Consider the following 20864-nt stretch of genomic DNA (forward strand, 5'->3'; position numbering starts at 1 on the left):
ATTTATTGATTCATTGCCTTTACACCATCTTGTTCCAGACAAGAATTTAAGGCAGCTAGAAAGAAAGTAAAACAAAGGTACATATGAGATAAAATAAAATTCCAAATGAAAGAGTAAAGAAATCACTTTGAGAACTGTAGTGATTTACCAATCTATCAATATGCCAAGAATTCAATTTCTTTTTCCCTGCCTCTGGAACACTATTAATAGCTTCTTTCTGATAATGAAATACTGAAAATGAAAATGTTTCTTTGGAATTTCTTCCCAAACACATCAGTTCTAGCCCATATTTAGATTCATTTCAATCCACTGCGTCAGTTTAGTAATTTCGGCACAAGCAATTTTCTTGTCTAGACTTACCCTCTCATCTCTTTGCTTCTGCTTTGGATGAAAGTCCTTGAAATATGTCTTTCTTTGCTCCAGAGATTTGTCATATTTCTTGTTTCTTGAATGGCATGTTTCATTAAGGTCTTGGACTTTGCTAAGATCCAAGAGGCCAGAGATATTTTTTAAAAGTATAAGAAACAATTAAAATAAAAGAATGAGGTGGCAAAAGTTGCAATTAATACACCTGAGAGAGAAATAAGCCTTGATAACTTTCCTATTTCAAAAAAACCTACTTTAAAAGTGAGACAGATACTAAAATAGGAGAACAATAAATATCACATTGAAAACTGAAATTTTTCTTCCAGAAGCCATACTGTGCCAAGCTCAGCCTGTGGCTGGGCCACGTCACCTGCCTGGCTCTTCGTTTACCTGAGGTCCTAAATCAGAGTTCTGTGTCAGGGGTGGGGAGCCTTTTCAGGTCGGAAGGCCACATTAAATTAGCTGTAATCAAATAGGGCCTCATTCAAGAAACTCTAATTAGATGTACTTAAAGATGTACATTATTTTATAAAAATCTAACTACTGTGTACTTAAAACTTTCAGAAAATGAAAACTGATAATTTTAAAGTTAAGTAACCTTTTAATGACTTTCTTGTGTCTGCTTTTTCTTGGAGAGCATTTGAACATTTGGTTGCAGCATGGAGGTCCGCAGTTTCAGCTGATCCTCTAGATGGTTACCAGTCATTTGTGACCTTAAGGGCCTCTTGATTTGGGTTAGGTAGGAGAATGCAGATTCACAGCAAGAAGCAGCTGAGAAGCAAGAAGGCATTTTTTTGTTGAAACTTATTTTGTCCTTTGGTATTTTAAGTAAGTTCATTTTAAAAATAAAAATATAAAAGATGAACAAAAATGTATTAATAAAAATAAAAAAATTTGTTCTATAAAATTTGGATTCAGTCAAAAGGCTGCACTTAAGGACCTAGAAGGCCACACGTGGCCTTAAGGTCTTAAGGCCCCATAACCTTTCAAAGTACAAACTACTGCCTCAGGTCCCCATCCCTGTTCTATGTCATGCAAATGAGGCACTCCTGAGAGTCAGGGTGAAGCCCAGTGTGGGCAGTCAGTCATACGTTTTTGAGCCCTGGCACTGTGCTACAGAACACACAGGAAACATCAGCCTGTGCTCTCAGGGAGCATGTCGAGATCCTGTTAGCTTCTTCCATTACATCTTAAAAACAATAGCAAGAAAAAAACTGGAAATAAATATACTACCATGCAGGATAATTAGATTGTAGAGAGTGCTGAATATTGCTTAAATTAAGCAGCCTGTGTGTCATGGGTGCCTCAGTAAGCCAGAATGTTCTCAAGTTGACATTTCTTCTTCACAAATGGAATAAAGCCCATTTATCTAATGATTTTTGTGGGCCAAGTTCTATGCTGGGTACCGGGTATATAATGATGAGCAAAGAGACAAGGACTCTGCCCTCACAAGCCTATGTTCTAGTGAGAGAGAAGGAGAAAGTTAAGAGAGAATTAAAATGCCAAAGAATTGCAAATGGTGATGAGAACCATTAAAGAAAAAGGGAGGAGAGAAAAAAAGAGGGGCTGGTGGGATAAGACATAGACAGGTGGTGAGGACAGGCTTCTCAGAGAAAGTATCATGTGATTGAATGAGAACTAGCCAAGAGTCAGCATGGGAAGAGCTTTCCAGGCAGAGGAACAGCGTGTGCAAAAGCAGGTCAGGGTGTCTGCAGGTCAAAGGAGGAGGTGGGAGTAGGAGGAGATCACACAGCACCTGGTAGACCCTGCTGCCAACTTCAGTGGTTTTTCCATGGAGATCCAGCAGCTGACTCACTCTGGCTGCTGGGCCAGAGTGGGTCAAGAGGGGATGTTGCCGAAGGGGGACACCAGTGTAAGCATCAATACACGTTAAAATTAATAGGAAATGTACTTACGGCCACTGAAATGTGTACATGAAAATGGTTAGGATGATAAATATTCTGTTATGTATATTTTACCACAATAAAAATAATTAATATGGACAGGAAACAGGTATTGCCTAAGTATGCGTTGCCATGAATGTTGTTCCTTCCCATCTCAGACCAACAGGAGCTCCAGGGAGCAACGAGCAGTACAATGTGGGAATGGTCGGGACGCATGGGCTGGAGACCTCTCACGTGGACACTTTCAGCAGCAGTATTTCAAGAGAAGGAACCTTGATGATTAGGGAGGTAAGTTGGTAGAAAGACTGTGTAAAGGAAGTGCACATCTTAAGTGGTTTTTATATTAGAGCTTTCACAGAGAATGCTTACGGTGTGTATTTTAAGCATGAGGAATTGGGGGTGGGGGGACCTGTGCTCCTAAATGGTGGAGTGATTTTAATTGTCTGCTACCTCCTTTCCTGTATCCTTCTAAGCTTTTGCAGTGTGACTTAATTACATTAGTCCAAATGCTTCAGTAGGAGTATTGCAAATCGGAATATAGAATTTCAGCCCGAGGACATAAAACTGGCAAAGCCAGATGTTTTCTACAACAGAAAAACAGAAATGAACAGTCTCTCTGAATAGCATCACCGGCCTTGTTATGCCTCTTCTCCCCATGGTTTTATCCTTGTGGATTTCATGTAGAAAATTCTCAGACTTTCCAAGAAATGATATCATCTTACCTAGTTAAATTAGCATTTAAAAGACCAGCAAACTATTTTACTAAAAGAACAAAAATATGCAAATCTACTTACAAACGCACCTTAGCACTTTGAGTGATTTTTTTTAAACTCTAGGGACATCATTTTATTTGGTGGGAGGCACATATTCCCTTCCATCTGTCCCTCTAACATGCAGTAACTTACCACTGTGTCTGTACTAACTGGAAGGACCCTGACAAATTAAATCAGTCTTTTTTTTTTTTTTTTTTTTCCCCTACTTCATCATCACCATGCAAGTTTGAGTGCAGGTCTTTACTTGGAAGGAAAGTAATGGCTGGGTACGTTGGGCAAATGTTACCTGTCCTCTCCCTGCATCTGTTTTATCATCTATAAAATTCCATAAATAATAGCAAATGTCTAATAAGATAGTTGTGATTATTAAATGAGTTAATAAATGTAAGCATTCAATAAATGTTAACTATTTTATTTCATTCTCTGCATAGAGCTGAATTCTCCTTTTACTTGTTGTCACTACCCAGTCTTCTCTCTGAAACATAAACATGTTACCTGTCATTCTCCTTGAGCCAGGACAGAGTTGGGAACCCCTAATAGTAGGCTTTGCTCTCCAAAAAGGCACAGGGCATCTCACTATTGTGAGAAAGAAAGGAACTGTATTTTTGAGACACATTAGGCCTTTGAAATAATAATTGGCACTGGGGCTATAACCGAAAGACTAGTTCACAAAGCAGCTTACTAGAATTTCATTTTATGGCCTTGTTGAATCTTTCGAGTAGGCTTTAAGGAGTCCGTTCACATACACCTGGAATGAAAAATGGACTTGGCTGCTGTAGTTGACACTGTGTAGTGCTGGTATATAAATTTCCCAATGTGGTGAATGGATAATTTCAATGGAAATGTAGAAGGTTTCTATCGCTATAGCTTGTCATTTAGGAAAACATGAGGGAGAATGTTCTGGAGTGAGTTACTCTTTGACTCCAAATACCAGGACTCCAATTTCTAATGTGGTTTAAAATTTGCTTGAGTCTTTATGACAGAGTCAATACCTCCAAGTAGAAATTTGGAGCGACATTTTCAGTTCTGTTGCCAGCCACATCCAAATGGTTCCATACTATTTATAGCACTGCCATATTCTATAACCACAGCCAGTCACTTTGAAAATAGCATTTGCAAGTGTCTTATAGGAATTTGACCTACTAAGGACCCTAAAATCTTCTTGTGCTCTCGATTTCCCAATTCTGCCTTTCCCAAATGTGAGTTTTTTAAAATAACAAACTCATTAGTCAGAGTTCTCCAGAGAAACAGAACATACATATATAAAGAGAAAGGGGAAGAAGGAGAAAGGGATTGATTGATTGATTGTGAGGAAATGGCTCATGTCATTATGGGGACTGAGAAATCCCATGACTTCAGACACTGGAGACCCAGGGGAGCTGGCCGTGTAAATCGCAGTCTGAGGGTAGGTGAAGATGAGCTGAAATGTCCTAGCTTAAGTAGTGAAGCAGGAAAAAGTGGTAAATTCCTTCTTCCTCTGCCTTTTGTTCTGTTCAGGCCCTCAGTGGATTGGATGATGCCCACCCAACTTGGGAAGGCCCATCTGCTTTACTGAATCCACCAATTCAAATGCTAATCTCATCCAGAAACACAGGAAAAAGTGTTTAATATGGGTACCCCATGGCCCAGTCAGTCTGACACATAAAATTAACCATCATCAAACCTTGAGTTGAAATTTATTAAAAACACACGTATTAAAAAGAAAAATGTTGGTTAAAGTATATCCCTGACAAAATAAGAAAATAAAATAAAATCTCATTGTAAGATTTAGCTTATAGGATACTTTTAGTTCAGTTCACCATGACAAACATCAAGGAGAACTCACTTAACTTGTCATTCTCATGTGAGTGGTATAAGAACATACCAGCTCTACTATCCATGCTCTTGTCAAATGCACAAATTTCCCTTTGTAGTGCACACCCCTGCTCCTATCTACCTTTATCCTACAGCCTCACCGGACCATTCTTCATTCTAGTTCGAGAACACACCACACCTGCTCTGGTCTGCCATCTCGTTCATGGGAGCCCATCTGCTGGAAGAGCTATTCTCCTCTCCCCACCACTGCCCATTCTTCACCCAGCAGACCCCTGTGGGTCTGGCTCACTCTTCCCTTTCTCCTCGAAGCCTCTACTGGGACTCCATGGACCTTTGTCCATAGCACCTTCCTGGTATCAGCCGGTATCTCTTCAGTGTCTGTCCAGCCCATGGAACCAGAACACTAGCTAGTCTCATGAAGGCTCTTGGTTACAAGTAATAAGTAAAAGAACCCATTTAACACAGCTTAATTTAAAAAGAAAAAAAAAAAACTAGGGAGAGAGTAAGTATCAGAAACAGGGGAGTAAAGATCAGAGGTTCGTCTCAAAGGGAACGCAAAGGTAGAGAGTGAGCTGGGCCTCTGTGCAGGACTGGAACCGGAAACTAAGTGACAGAGCATGGGCAGCTTCTCATGTGCCTGTGTCTGGCTCTGTCGCTGCCTGTCTCCCCTTACCCTCATCGCTGCTTGATTCTGCATTTCTCCTCTCTTCCTCGCCTCCGCAGACCTCCACGTGCTCATGCTCCTACCGCCCCTTCCTTCATTGTAAGATATTTACCACATCCTAGTTGAGCTGCCAGCAGAGACTGACCAGTATCCCTCGGGCCAGTTTTAAATTGCAGTGGGAATCTACTCCTACTTGGCTCAGGCGTCCACTCCTAACTCGATGAGCGTGGCCAGGATTAGAACCCCCAGTACAGCGGTGCAGCCCAGGACACCTAGGCTCTGCCCCCGGACAGCCTGGGTTCAAACCTGATTTCACCAATTAGAACCCATGTCACTCAGGGCAAGTTAATTGAATTTTTTGTGCTGTAGTTTTTTCTGTCTGTAAAATGGGGATCATGGAAGCTAACCCCTCATGTTATTGTGAAGATTCAGTGGATTGTCATACATAAAGTGTTTAGCATGGTACTTGGTACATGTTGGTGCTCACAACATCTTGGTGCCCAACCCCATGGGAATGGTGAAGGCGTAAAAGTCAGAGACATTGTTGGGGTTCTGTTAATGAGGTCCCAGAGGACAGAGCTTGTTCATTTATCTTTATGTTTCCAGCAGCGTGCCTGACACACAGAAAATGTTTAATAAGAAGGTGCTGGTAAATGAACAAAAGGGTTATGACTTGCATGTGGGCAGATTCAGGGGTCATTGCTGGATTCCTTTGAGCTTCTCACCGTCTGGGCCACTTCCCCTTGTTAGACTCTTTAGGTCTTTTTTTGATAACCAGTGTGTCTGCATCACTTTTTGGCTTGAAACAGAATGCTGCTCATACAAGAGAGACCAAAAAATTATAAAGAGATGATGTGTAATTTGTGCTACTGGGAAGTTGGGGGAAAATGCTGAAATGTTTTTCAATATTTGAATAGAAGTTAGAAAAGAAGGAAAAACTGCCCAGTGCATATAAAATAGGAGACAATAAGATAAATTAGAACTGAACTTCCTAAATGTCATTTAGAAGATGAAATGCTCAACTCTGACAATAGGCACTAGTCCAAGCTACAGATGAGCACTGTGACAAAATGACTCCAGAAAATGTTCCTCTCCAGGACAGTTCGTAGTCTGGGACCATGTCGCCAAGAAACATAGAAAACCCTAGGCTTTCCAGTTATTTCTCAAACTTCCTGGTAACATCAATTGCATGCACCCCTTCAGGAGCTTGAGACTCTGTTTCATCTCTCTGTCTCTCTCTCTCTCTCTCACACACACACACACACACACACACACGAAAACGTGCCTGCTTTCACTTCCAGCCAGAGGCAGGTGCAGAGCTATAATTGCAAGGTCAGAATAAGCTCCTGAAGGTAGAAGCCAGCCCAGTGAGATGGTCAGAGCAATAACATGAACCCTAGCACATGCCAGCCCCCCAGGGAGATAGAGAGTGTGCCTGCCTTGCTCCTAGCTGTTCCACGTTCAGCAGAATGCTTTATGCTTAGTAGGCACTCAAAAATGTGGGTCAGTGAATGAAAGAAAGAAAAGGCAGAAAGGAAAATCATTATTTAATCAGATCTGCTCTAAAAATCCTCAATGAGCATAATTGTGGGAAAAAATTAAAAGACTAGTTAGACCTATAATGTGGGCACTGGATTTTGGGAACCAAAGTTATCTTTTAATTCTATGTTTCTTCCCTGGGATTTTTGGGAAGAGACTGCTATCCAGAGCAGAGGTTTCCAGACTTGTTAGGTCATGCAACCCTATCAGTAAAATTTGTGCAGCATGCCGCATAACGCAGTGTATTTATTCACAAACCATACATTTGTCCCACTGCACTAACATGCTATGTACATTATAAAGCACCTTTAAAGGATGTTTAAAAGGAGTGCTACAAATGAAGTTTTCAATGCTCTGCTGCTCATGATGACTTTATTTTTATTCTGCCCACATCACAAAGCACCATAGTTACTTATTGAGAGATTCAACATTAATGATAGTGGCTGTAAATCCATACTTTTAAATAGTCTTCTAGATCACATCAGTGTTTTTTTTGGAACTCCTGTCAGGTCTGACTAATCATAGTTTTGACTTTATGAATGAATGGCAAAGAGCCCTATGAGTTGGGTAAGTATTGTCTCTGCACTTTCTTGGCATACACTTGTGCATGGATTACCCCACTGCTTCTTTTCAGCAACATTTCAAGTCATTGTAACCTGTAGTATGATTTGTAAATCCAGTTAACCGGTATGTACATATGTGCATAAGCTCTGCAACAGAGAAGCTTGCGAGCGTGGGCCCTGCTCCGCCCTTCCACCTTTTGTGACATCCCTGCCTCCCCACGGGAGACCCTCACATCATATGTGACCCCTGACTGCCCCTCATGCTGGAGCATAAGGCTTCAGGGTCAATCCTTATACTAAATATGGCAAAGCTTAGTTTGTTTGGTTTTTTTTATTTCTTAGGGAAAACAGAAATTTGAATGTTACCTTCCCATAACCTTGAGGGTTGATTTGGAGCCCCCGTGCCTATGCTGTGTGAGGGGTGATGTTGCTCTGTGGGTTTTTTCTCCCTCTCTAATGGCCCCCATATGTTGTGCCCCCTCAGACATCTGGAGACAAGAAGCGATCTGGCCACAGTGACAGCAATGGCTTTGCCGGCCACATCAACCTCCCAGACCTGGTGCAGCAGAGCCATTCTCCAGCTGGGACCCCGACCGAGGGACTGGGGCGTGTCTCTACCCATTCCCAGGAGATGGACTCTGGGACTGAGGTAGGTGCTGGGCAACAGCTGACGTGGCAATTCTGTTCTCTTTTAGGGCGTTTTGAAACCCTGCTTTCTTCAAGAATGAGGCTTTGCCAAGCTCCCTGAAATGTGTTTGGTTGGTTTCTACTATAGACCTACTTATGCAGATACTCAAATAGAGAAATCATAGAAGCAGAGCAGTAGAAAGTTCTCAGATATCATCTGGACCAAGACCTGTTTTTACAGATGAGAGTACTGACATTCAGAGAGGTTAAGTGACTCACCCCAGGCACACAGCTGGTTTGTGACAGGTCTAGGACCAGAACTGGGACCTCCCATCTCTTAGCCAGAGATGGAAACTTCAGGCTATAGACATTTCAAGGCCAACAGTTAAAGTTCATATTTACATTAATTTAGTCAGACTAAGTTTGACTTACATATAACAGGGTTGAAAGATTTGTTTAGGAAAAATAAAAGTTAATAGATAAGTTCTTAAAGTGTCATCTTCCTAAATTCCAAATTGTGTGAGAAAGGAGAAATGAGATATTATTTTTCCTTTATAGAAACAGTCCCAGGAAAAAGCCTGAATAAACACAATCCGTTTAGGTAGTGCTCATAGACATCATTGATAGAGACCAGTTGAATGAGTTCACGTGTTTCATAAATAGTCTTATGAATCACCTATGAGGCCCCAAATGCATTTATAAAGCATATACACTGTTGTTTTTGACATAGTCCACACATTAAGTTTTTTTGTAAGTCTTTTGGATTCTGACGTTATAGAGCAGATGGGTTTTGCGTACCCCCAAGGAAAAATACACAGAGGCATACTGGATAGTGTGCAGCATCCGATCGTAACTTCATGCAGTAAGGCAGGCATTTTCTGCCTGAACACCTCTGTCCGTACCAAAGAGAAACCCGCAGGGTTGAACCCTGGTTCAGACTCCGGTGCTGCCCCAGCTCTAAGTGGGAATGTTAGTACCCACCCTAGCCCCTTCACAGACATCTTCTAAAAATCACAGGACAGAATGTATGTTCAAGTGCTCTATTGGGAGCGGGAAGCCTACCTTGTGGAGACTGAAGTGGTTTTGATTTCATAGGGTGGAGGGAAAATCTTGAATTAACTCATATTAACTCTTTGTGGTTTTTTTCCTTATATGTTTTAGGGATCTTGGATATTGGCTTTATTTTTAAATAAAAGCCTAAAAGCAAAACTAAGAATCTTTAGTTAAAGACATTTATCTGAAAAAAGAGGTGCTGCTTATGCTGACGACAGGTGTGTCTGTGATGTTAAAATGATGTGTGTAGTAGAAGGAATGGAGAAGACAGACAAAAGGGAGGTGGTTATTGCAGTTCCTCCAGCAAAACTCAGATGCGGACTATTGTGACGTGAAGCCCTGATACTGAGTTTACTGTTCCCGAGTCTAATTCTGACTTCATTGCTTCATGATGCTATTCCAGCCCTTGAGATTCATTTTTTTTTTATAATAACTATGCTTTCAAGGTGAATTGCCCTCAAACCTGGTATCTTCATGAAGTTCCCAAATAAGGCATGTAAATATAAGTATCGTTTTAAGGTAACTGCTATGGGAAGGAAAAATCTTCAATTCTTGGTTGAAATCATGCCTGCATTAAAGATGTTAAAGGTTTTGGAGCCAACACCAATCCACTTGCATTACCAGGCCACAGTGGAAGGGCTCCAACTGCTCTCCTGCCTGCCCTGAAGAGGAAGCCTCTTGGGTTGGCTATGCGTTCAGGAGGAAGTGCTGCCGTGTAGACACGCTTCCTTAGTTTATTACCAATTGTGTCAGCTTTTGATATGGACAATTTGGTCAATATGAGATTGCTTTTACTGAAAGGGAGAGGCAAACTGTGTCGACACAATGATCTTATAGATATTAAGGTGCCACATATGGCCCAAAATGTAATTTTCTCAGTGCGCCCCTTGCAGTCTGAGAATTAAGGAAACCCTACAAATACACAATGGCTAGTGAGTAACCAATATCAGGAGCTTTGACTAAGGGGCTGGAGCGTGAACAGCTAAATGGATTGAAGAGTCTGTAATCATTTTACAACCCAAACAAGTATTGTTAGCATTGGTTATTTCTGCAGCATGTATTTATCTGCTCTCCTTAATCTTCTTGCTTACTGATTAGTATGGCATGGGGAGCAGCACCAAAGCCTCCTTCACCCCCTTTGTGGACCCCAGAGTGTACCAGACATCTCCCACTGACGAAGACGAAGAAGATGAAGAATCATCAGCCACAGGTGAGCTAGAAGGCCCCTATGTTTTAGAACAGCTTTGTTTTCCTTTCTGGCATGGCCTGACAAGGAAATCAATTATCAGTTCAGTAGTTAAGCCATTTATCTACTTAGACACTGTCTTAAAGGGAAGATTTTTTTTTTAATCATTATTTTTGTAGGATTCCTCAAACAAATTTCTTTCCCTTTTTTTTTTTTTTTTTTTTCATCTCTTCTATTTTGCTTCTGGTAGGAACCCAGAGGTATCCAAGGACCCTAGGAAAAGCTGTTCCTCAGCGATCTCTGAACTTACCACATATTTCTCAAAAGCAATTTCTGGGTATAATGCTATGCATACAGTAGACACTTAATAAGTGCATGTTGCGTTGTGTTGAGTTCTAGCTGTGTGCTTTCCACACAGTGGTCTGGCTGATTTAGAGGAGTGTCTTGCTTTCTAAACTTCTGCAAGTCATTAATCATCAAAGTCAGCTTAGGCTAATTTTTTAATTAATAATCTGGAATTTCAAAAAGTAAACCTGTCTTGCATATATTATAGGAGGTGAGTATAGTGTATTAAATTTTGTGAGATTAATATCAATTTTCTAAACTGTCTAAGTAGTGTCTATAAGCCTGTTTTGCTAATGAATAAAATACTTCTCCATTGAATGACTTACACTTTGTTCTACTAAAAAAAAAGTGTAAAATAAGTAGAGTTTGAGAATTTCTTTGCCTTTGCTATAATATAAACTAAACAAGGACATATCATAGTGTTTTGAAGCCCCTTCTCCATGTTTCCATTGGTCATCTGTTCAGAAGCCACTGACTTCTCTGGTTCTTTTTCTCAAAGCTCTGTTTACTAGCGAACTTCTTAGGCAAGAACAGGCCAAGCTCAATGAAGCAAGAAAGATTTCAGTGGTGAACGTCAACCCAACCAACATTCGGCCTCATAGTGACACACCAGAGATCAGAAAATACAAGAAACGGTTCAACTCAGAAATACTCTGTGCAGCTCTGTGGGGTATGTTGGTGCTTTTTTTTTTACTACTCATTAATGAACTGACCCGCAACCATTAAAAGCCTGTGGATCTTATCATCAGAACACTGGTTGAATCATGGCTACTAGAGACCTGACTTAGGACCATCTTGACCTCAGGAGAAACCAAAACAGTTTTATATGTAGAAAGAGCTGATACCCTAATGCCCAGGATGACAAGATCAGATCCAGAATGACCCTGTCACACGACAGTGATGGGTAAAGCCAACAACAGAACTAGCCACCACACCCACTGTGTCCATTCTCTGATCCCTATAACATCCTACATGGGGGATGGCGACATTACCTTCATTTCACAGCTGAAAAACCAGCCCAGCGTATTTTAGTGAATTGCTCAAGGCTATTACCGCTAGCAATAGCAAGACAAAACTTAAAAGAATGACAAATAATGATATGACAAGTCCCTTTTAGTTCAAAACATCAACCTGCAGTTCTTGAAGAAAAGATCTGCAGGTTTTAGCTGACCTCAAACTCAGTATAGGTGTTATGAGAGTCTATCAAAGTCCTGGTCTGTGTTACTATAAATGTCTCATACAGCTCAAACAAGGTGATGGCCATCTGTATCCAACTAAAATACTAGGCTTCAATTGGGGTACCATAATTTTAAAGAGATAAAAGCATTTGAGATATTAGCAAGGAAGAGTGTCAAGCCTAGAAACCATTTCCTGAGAGGTGTAATGGAGGTTCTGTCCTCTGGAGAACAGACAGATGAGAACAAGATAGCCACGCTTAATATTAAAAGGGTTAATATGTAGATAAAGAGCAGACATTCATGTTGCTCAGAAGATAGAAGTACAATAAGTAAGAGAAGTTAGAGAGTTACGTACTTATGAGTATAGTACACTGCACAGTGAACCTCTCAATGTGTGTGTTGGGGCGGGTAGATGTTTAATTTCCCTAGGGATGAATTTTTAGGATTATAGCTATCAAGACAAGATCATATATGTACAGTAACTTTTGTGATAGGGACTATTACATGAAGGTTGAGCTGCACTAAATTTAGAAACCTGAGACTCCCTTATAGTCAGTATTTCTGTAACTCTCAGGCTATTAACACCTCTTGAACTGCTTTATCATTTCCCTAAAAGAGAGCAGAACCTTGAGGGTATAGGGCATAAAATAGTTAAATTTTAGTGTGAGAAGGAGGAAAGGCTTTTGTTCCAATGGGGCATGAAAATGGAAACTCTGCTATGTGTTGAGGGTGGGTAGGCTAGAAATCACTGCATGAATGGAGGTGGGGATTAACCTTGGGAAGGAGAGAAGTAGATTTATAGGGAGAGCCAAGAAAGGGGTGATTGTTACAGGAAGGGAATAAGGGCAAATTGTGGAGCTTTATAGCTGTGCCTAAGGCTCCCCTTGACAAGAACTCTCTATACTAAGTAGTAAAGGGCCAGATGTAATGAATGCTGCTACCACTTTATAAAAGAAAACTGTAATTTCATTACCAAAGGGACAATGATTTAATTATGTCAGAGCTTCTGCTTCTACACTCCCTACTGTAGTACCCACTTGCCCATTAGTTTATATTTATAGGAAACAGTTTCTTAGGTTTTACAAAGGCCCCAAATGCAGAAGGTTAAAGCTAGTGAAAAGTCAGTTTTGGGGAACTTCTTAACTTTGCAGGTGTAAACCTTCTGGTGGGAACTGAAAATGGCCTGATGCTCTTGGACCGAAGTGGGCAAGGCAAAGTCTATAATCTGATCAACCGGAGGCGATTTCAGCAGATGGATGTGCTAGAGGGACTGAATGTGCTTGTGACAATTTCAGGTATGTTACCGGGATGACAGATTCCCCAGGTCTGCACAGATGGGAAAGGTGACCACCTCACTTCTGAAGAAACAGTAAGCTTTGCCCTTCCCAGCCAACAAATAATGCAATAGTTGTAGCAGTATATCCAGAGTAAGGTCACCCATATTTTGTAGCAGCGGAGATTCTGACCTCCAAAGGGAAGTCCCTCACCTCTGCACTAAATCTGAATCAGGCAGACACATACTACAAAGGTTGTATATTTATAGGCCTTTACCTCTGTCAGGACTCAACAGGGATCTTTGTAAGTTGTCTGCCCTCCAGTTATTACCATCTATTCTCAGATGAAGAATATGAAAATGTAGGCTTCCAGGAGGGAAATTTAGTAAGTGGAAATTTTCTCTGGTCTCTTCCCACAAGAAATTCCCTTGTTTATACTTCACTGATGTCTTGGTACGTGCAGCTGGCCCATTGGGTGATCAAGTCTGCAAAGAGATTTGAGTATAGGAATTATTATTGCTGTGCTCTATAGCTTTCTGGTTCCCAGAAAGAGCTTTAAAAAAGAAAAAAGTTGGAGACTAAAATGAAAGCCTTGTTACTGACAAGTTAAAAATGCAACTGGAAAGAGGAAAGTCTTACAGAAAGGAAAGTTTTTTTCTTTCTGATAGTATTTAAAGAAGTTTAACAAATAACACCCTTCTTTCCCCCTGCCATTCCCATCCAGTGTGGAACCAGCCACACTACTGTACTTTAGAACCATCTGGGGAGATGTGAAAGTCCAGGCTGCACCCAGATCAGGTCAGAATCTGAGGGGTGTGGCTGTGGCATCAGCAGCTTTCAGAGCTCCTGAAGTGTTTCCATCGTGCAGCCAAGTTTGAGAACATGGCTCTGTGCTCAACCATTGCTTCGCAAACAGACAGTACAGGGATACTGGTTTGAACCTTGAAGAAAGTGTAATTCTTCAGCTGTACTTCTATTTTGAGAAAATGCTTTCACTTGGCACTATAATTTTTTCTTTCTTTTACCTTTCCACTGAATGCTCAGAGTTTCATCTCTTTTTATTTTTTCCAAATAAGGATTAACCAGCTGGCTCTGTGGCACAACGGATAGCGCATTGGACTTTTAGTGTCCAAATAAGGGTTAACCAAGTAAATTCTTCCTGTATTATAATTTGAGTTTAATTCCACATAGTCCTTTGTTCTGGTTAATTACTTTCTGGATTGCTATACTGCCAAACCAAAATTAAAACTACGCATCTGCCCATCACCTACCAAAAGTGGAAATGCAACCAGAAATTTACATTCGGCTTCATTATGTTGTTAGTGACACATCCTCACTCTTAAAAGTGTAGCTGTTTCCTCTTATCGTGAGGCACAGATGGGGAGGAGAGAAAATAAAAATAGGAGCCAAAGATTCTTGAACTGCCCTCCAGTCCACACTGGCATGGAAAGGAAGATTCACTGGCTCTTCTGCCTGTCCTAGCTCTTGTGATCAACATGTTTTCTAGGCCTCTGGTTACAAAAATGAATACTAACTGCACTGTGATGCCCTTAGTTTAGGTTATGAACACTCTCTCCTGTGAAATCCATTGTGCAATGCTTTAATGAGTTCTCTTCTCCTGTTATATAATATAAAACATCTGTAAAATGTAAAAATATCTTTAAAGCTTAAGATAAATGAATGGAAAATAAGCATCCAAAAAATAAAACCCACAGGGGTAAATTTTTCATTAGTTAGGAAGAGTCACCCAATGGACATTTTCTTATCTGGCACTCAGATAATCTAATGGAATATATTAAATTTTGCCCCTTATATACTCTTCAATATTGTCCAGATATTTTCGTGTCATCCTATGAAGTCTTTACTCCCCAGGGTCACTTCACCAAAGAGAACTTTCAGTTATCTTTTTGTCTACATCTTTTTTTCCTTTTCTATTTTTGTTTGGTATTCCTTTCAGTAACTTCGCACCATAAACTTGTCCAGTATGATTTTCTGAACCCAAATCAACTCCATCAGACTTGTTTCTCTTGTTTCCTTTTAAAATTACATTTCTTTGCTAGTTATAAAATAAAACTACTACCAGCTGTTATCTTTAAAGTAATATAAGAAATAAGAGGCTCACCATTAACATCTGCTGTTGGGTTAGAGGGTGAGGGAAAGACAGGTGCACATAAGTATGTCAAAATGTCCAGTTGTCAGCATTCCTTCATGTGATTAGATTTAGAATGTTCTGGAACTGTGATCAACCACTCTGTTGCACAGTTAGGTCTTTCTGAGTTCAGTAGGCATTGCCCTTTGCATTGCAAAGAAAGAATAAGTAAGAGTAGCATGCTCAAATAAAACACCACCTGAAGATAAAGACGTTGTAATTTTGTGATGAGTCCAAAACACTTGGAGCTGTTTTAACCACAAGTTCTGGCAGAGACAACACTTCAGTGATGAAGTGCTGGGGACACTGGTTATTATGCTTTCATATATACATGTACACAAACCAAAGTAAATAAAATTAAATAAAATAGAGGTGGGGAGTAAGCACTGTCATGGGGGCTTGAAGTTAATGCTCTATTATTTCAACAGGAAAGAAGAATAAGCTACGGGTGTACTATCTTTCATGGTTAAGAAACAGAATACTACATAATGACCCAGAAGTGGAAAAGAAACAAGGCTGGATCACTGTTGGGGACTTGGAAGGCTGTATACATTACAAAGTTGGTGAGTCTCAAGACGTGGGATTCTAAGTTTGGTCTGTTTACCCAGTTAGAATTATTTAGTTCAGTTTCACTCAGTTTTTCCCATCACATATTGATGATACATGTGTGACCAGTTAAAGATGTTACTGGAACCTTAAATATACTTTTCAAAAAAAGATTGATGAAGTTCAATGAGTGTATTCAGAATAAAATCCTAGGCTCCAGTTTGAACATCTGTATCTACTGCTCTCCAAAGACCCAATAAAATGACAAGAAAAGAATAAAAATGCCATAAACCTACAAAGACAAAGGGACCAAGAGAGGAGAAGCCAGTAAATAAGATATTAATAAAACTGAACAAGAGTAGCTGGGTGACTGGAAACAGACCTAGCATACCAGGAAATGCTAAATTGTAAATCTGCACTGAGGAAAATTATCAGAATCAATACAGTCACTCAACAAATCCCAGAAAGGCCCAGGAATTGAGGCCCAGGAATTGAGAGCAACTGGAAGTGAAGGTGGTGGTGTAAGGTGGGACTAAATATAGGGGAATTGTTGGAAAGCTGATGAGCAGCAAGTCCTCCAGAACCTAATCTCTACCCCTGGACAGGGAGACCAATACCCTTTCCCACTGCAACAGAAGATGAAGGTTTGCGCATCCAGCCTGATGATGGGAATATGTGTGAGGACACACACACACATACACACTTCCCTGGGTTTATCTCCCACGGTGTTGGCAGCCATGATTATACCCCGAAGGAACAGGCTGAAAGATTTGTCTTTGGAGAAACTAAATGGCCAGAAAGAAAAGATGTACAAGTACTAACATTTGAAGTGCCATGAAAAAAGCTTGCTGCCTACCTAGACTGAGGTGAAGCCCACCAGATAAGCCCACCTATACCAGTGAATGGAGGAAGCCACAAATATGAAGTAAACTTAAACAAGCAGAAAGAAAGGACATTAGAAGAAACACAGATAATGAGAAGTAGAAGAAAATTTAAAAAGAAAGAAAGGAAGGAAGAAGCTATAGTAACTTACAGAGATTAGAAAAAAATCTTTGTATAAAAGAAGAATAGAGCTATTTTTTAAAGGGGGTGGAGCAGGGTGGGAGAAGGGCATTCATAGACCAAGAAAAAATTTTGGAAACTAAAATATATTGGCAGGAATAGAAAATGTAATAGAAGTGTTAGAAGATAAAGATAAGGAACTCTCCTAAAAAGTAGAACAAAAAGAAAAGGAAAAGAAGAAGAGAAAAGATTTTTAAAAATGAAAAGATCAGTTCAAATGTTTCAAAATCTAAGTCCTTTGAGATTTAGAAAATAAGAAATTGAAGGGGAGGAAAGTGTTGAAGAAAGAATACAAGAAGACTTTCTAGAACTGAAGGCTATGAAATCCCAGATTAAAAGGATTCACTGAATGAGTACCCAGTATAGTGAATGAGAAAAAAACTCACAACAAGACTTATCAATGTGATTTTTCAATACCCAGGAAATTAAATGGTCCTTACAGCTTCCACATTATAAGTAAATAAATGAACAATTTACATATAATAGATCCAGAATCAGAGTGGCCTGGCACTTCTCAGCAGCAATACTAGAAGCTTAGAAGACAATGGCACAATGACGTCAAAATTCTGAAAGCAAAATTATTTCCTACTAGTATTTTATAACCCTGTGTTAGGGTTCTCCAGAGAAGGATAACCAAGAGGAGATATTTATTTAGTTATTTAAAGAGAATTATTATAAGGAATTGGCTCACATGATTACAGAGACTGAGAAGTCCCAATATCTGTAGTCAGCAGGCTGAAGACCAGGAGAACCAATGGTGTAAGTCCAGTCCAAGCCAGAAGGGCTGAAAACCAGGAGAATTGATGGAGCAGTTACAGTCCGAAAGCTAGTAGGCTCCAGACTCAGGAAGAGCCGACGCTTTAATCCAAGTCTGAAGGCCAGAAAAGACTGATGCCCCAGCTCAAATAGGCAGGAGGACTCAGCCCTTTTGTTTTATTCAGATGTTCAATTGATTGGATGAGACCCACCCACATTGAGGAGAGCAATCTGCTTTACTTAGTCCACTGATTAATTCAAAAGTTACTCTCATCCAGAAAAAATCCTCACAGACACACCCAGAAAAATATTTGAGCGAATATGTGGGCACCCTGTTGCCCAGCCAAGTCAGCACATGAATTTAAACATCATACCAACAAGCCATTCCTCAATTTTGAGTACAGAATAAAAACATTTTCATGCATGCAGGGTCTCAAACAATTTACATTCCATGCACCTTTTCTCGGGAAACTAATGGAGAATGTGTTTCACCAAAATAAAGAACTAAACCTGGTGATCAAGCAAAAAGATAAGGAAAATATCCAGAATGAAGGTGAAGGGAACCTGTGGAGACAGCTCTGCCACAGGCCTAGGAAGAAAGCAGTCCTGGAAGAGTGGGACAGTGCAGAGTTCCAAGAGGGATGCCTCTAGGAAGCATAAAGTGGTACGAATAGATTACTGACTGTGTTCGACCATGTTGAAGGGCATTCGCTAGCAGAAAGTTTACGTGTGCTTAGAGATACATACACAGAAAATAAGGAAGTTAAAAAAATGAGGAAAAACAAGAAAGGAAATGTCACCATGTAACTATTTACTTCAGCTGTGAACAATAATAATTTAAATACTTGATACTGATTTAACCAAAAATTAAAAATATAACTATTTTGAGGTTGTAGGGGAGGAAGTAGCATGTATGTATGAGATGGGGGGGAGCTAGAGAGAGAAGGAGACGGTGTAAGAGACTAAATCCTTTCCATATTACAAAAAGAATCAAGAAATAATATTATAAGCATGTTATTTAGAAATCTGGAAATAAATTGCCAAGGCGGTCGTTGAAGGAGTTGCACGTGGTTGTTTTTAGGGAGCAGGAATCAAGAGTGAGGCAGGGACTTGTTTTTCATAAGCCTTGTAGTACTATTTGACTTTTTAAAAATATGTACCTGTAAAACTTGTTCAATCCAAATCTGATAAAAATAGGAACATGTGTAGAGGTTTTTCAAATGTGTACGGGATAAAATACATTATTTAATATAAGGAATGGCAATAAAGGAGTGTCTGAGGAGATTTAAACACCTTCAGTTCAAAGGTATCCATGCCATGGCCTCAGAAAAGCATGATACGCATTTGAAATCATAACCAGCCAGGCTGGTCCAGTCCATCGTGTGTGTTGACATTATGGAGATTGAAACCTAATCAAGTATATTAAAGACAGAATGTGGAAACAGAAGGGGCGTGCTACAGAAGAAGAGCTCAGAAAGCAAGAATTTGGTCATTTGTCCTGGCCGTCCTAGCGAGAACTTTGATGTGTCCTGGTCTGCCAACTAGAGGGGAACTCTGTTCTGAAGCAGCATCTCCACCTCCTTTTCCTCTTATTTCATTCTGAGTGACCTTCCCAGACACCTTGACACTAGGAAGTGTTGGTGGTGCTGGATACTGAACTTGAAGGTTCTGGTGCCTGAAAGGATATGTCTCCCACTCTTTATTAATAATGTGTCATTGCAGTTAAAACAATAAAGCTCCTGACATTGCAACACAAATAATGGGCTTATTAATATGTATTTAAAGCAGCTTTTGGAAAAAGTAAACAAATACTGTCTGCAAACATATGTAGCCACAGCCACAATTATATCTGTATCACTATCTGTTATACTTAGCACAGTGCCAGGCACGTGGACATCAGTTAAGAAGTGCTGGTTTAAAAAAAGGCGTGGGTGTTCAAAGGACACAGCATTTTTCACAAATCAGACCACGTGGGCAAGAGGTTTTCTATAGCAGGCTGGTGGCAGTACAAGCTGCCATGTGCTCCACTCTGCATTTTTGTTTGCGAATCAGGATTATTTGGTAATTTCCAATAGGGCATGTTAGAATTTTAATTTTCTCTTGTTTTCAATCTGATAGTCTGAAAAAGCATAAAACATACATCTCATCATTCCCACACCAAGTAAAATTCAGATTCATGTGCATATTTGGGCTTTTTTTTTGGAGATAATGGGCATCAGCTGTAAAAAAACCTATTTGACCTGCAAATCTACCAGTGGCCCTTTTAACATTTCTGACATCTTCCTTCTAATCATTGCTATCTCTTTTCATTACCCTGACACCAGTAGGCTGACCTATATTCACTCATGCAAAGCAAAATGTAAACAGAGAGCAGTGTCTGGTAATTAGCTATCAGAAAATTGAGACCAGCCTAATTTTCAGTTATCTACATAACCACTTGCAGTCTCCATTTTGCTTTCCTTGTGGGATTCTAGCTAAGACAACACTGAGATCTTCTTGTAGCACATGATTACTCTAGCATACTCAAATTCCTGTGAAATTTTAAAGATACAAAATGAGAACAAAATGGCAAAGCAAATTGTATATCCAAGAGTCATTTAAAACATTTCCTTATTTCCCTTAGCCTATAAGATACGTTTTTCTTTTCAACACTATCTTAAGTTTTAATTATGGATCTTTTCCTAGGTTTCAGGTGAGGAGATCAGAGAAAGTAGTTTCATAAAGAGTTCATGTTATGAAAAGTTATAAAAAAAAAACCCTAGAAACTTAAAATGTCATTTAAGTACATTAAAATTTTTCCTACCCAGTTTCTTTAGGACTCAGAATATTCTGTTAGTTCAGATATTTTATGAAGAAAATGACTGCCATGTGTACCATTTGTGGATGACAAATTTTTCTAAGACTTAGAATCCACGTTTAATAGTGAAAGATTCAGAAGGCGCTGAAATAATCTCTCAAGGTCATCGATGTAAATAGTGATCATTATTGTACCAGAGACACATAGGCCATAGTAATCAAGAGAAAGCCAGACAACAGTCTGTTCTTCCATTCTTCCAAGTATGAC

General features: G+C 39.8%; 1 protein-coding gene across 8 annotated transcripts in view; it reads left to right on the forward strand.

Annotated features, from left to right (window-relative positions):
* The window catches only part of TNIK (TRAF2 and NCK interacting kinase), a 365195-nt gene that overhangs the window by 331064 nt on the left and 13267 nt on the right, over positions 1 to 20864 (forward strand). For all 8 annotated transcript variants that reach the window (XM_069475279.1, XM_069475280.1, XM_069475283.1 and 5 more), the window contains 6 exons: positions 2429 to 2558; positions 8109 to 8273; positions 10403 to 10514; positions 11335 to 11505; positions 13165 to 13308; positions 15865 to 15999. In XM_069475279.1, the coding sequence (XP_069331380.1) occupies positions 2429 to 2558; positions 8109 to 8273; positions 10403 to 10514; positions 11335 to 11505; positions 13165 to 13308; positions 15865 to 15999 (857 nt within the window). The remainder of the gene's footprint in view (positions 1 to 2428; positions 2559 to 8108; positions 8274 to 10402; positions 10515 to 11334; positions 11506 to 13164; positions 13309 to 15864; positions 16000 to 20864) is intronic.

This window comes from Eulemur rufifrons, chromosome 7 (genome assembly GCF_041146395.1).
Source record: "Eulemur rufifrons isolate Redbay chromosome 7, OSU_ERuf_1, whole genome shotgun sequence".
Lineage (NCBI taxonomy): Eukaryota > Metazoa > Chordata > Mammalia > Primates > Lemuridae > Eulemur > Eulemur rufifrons.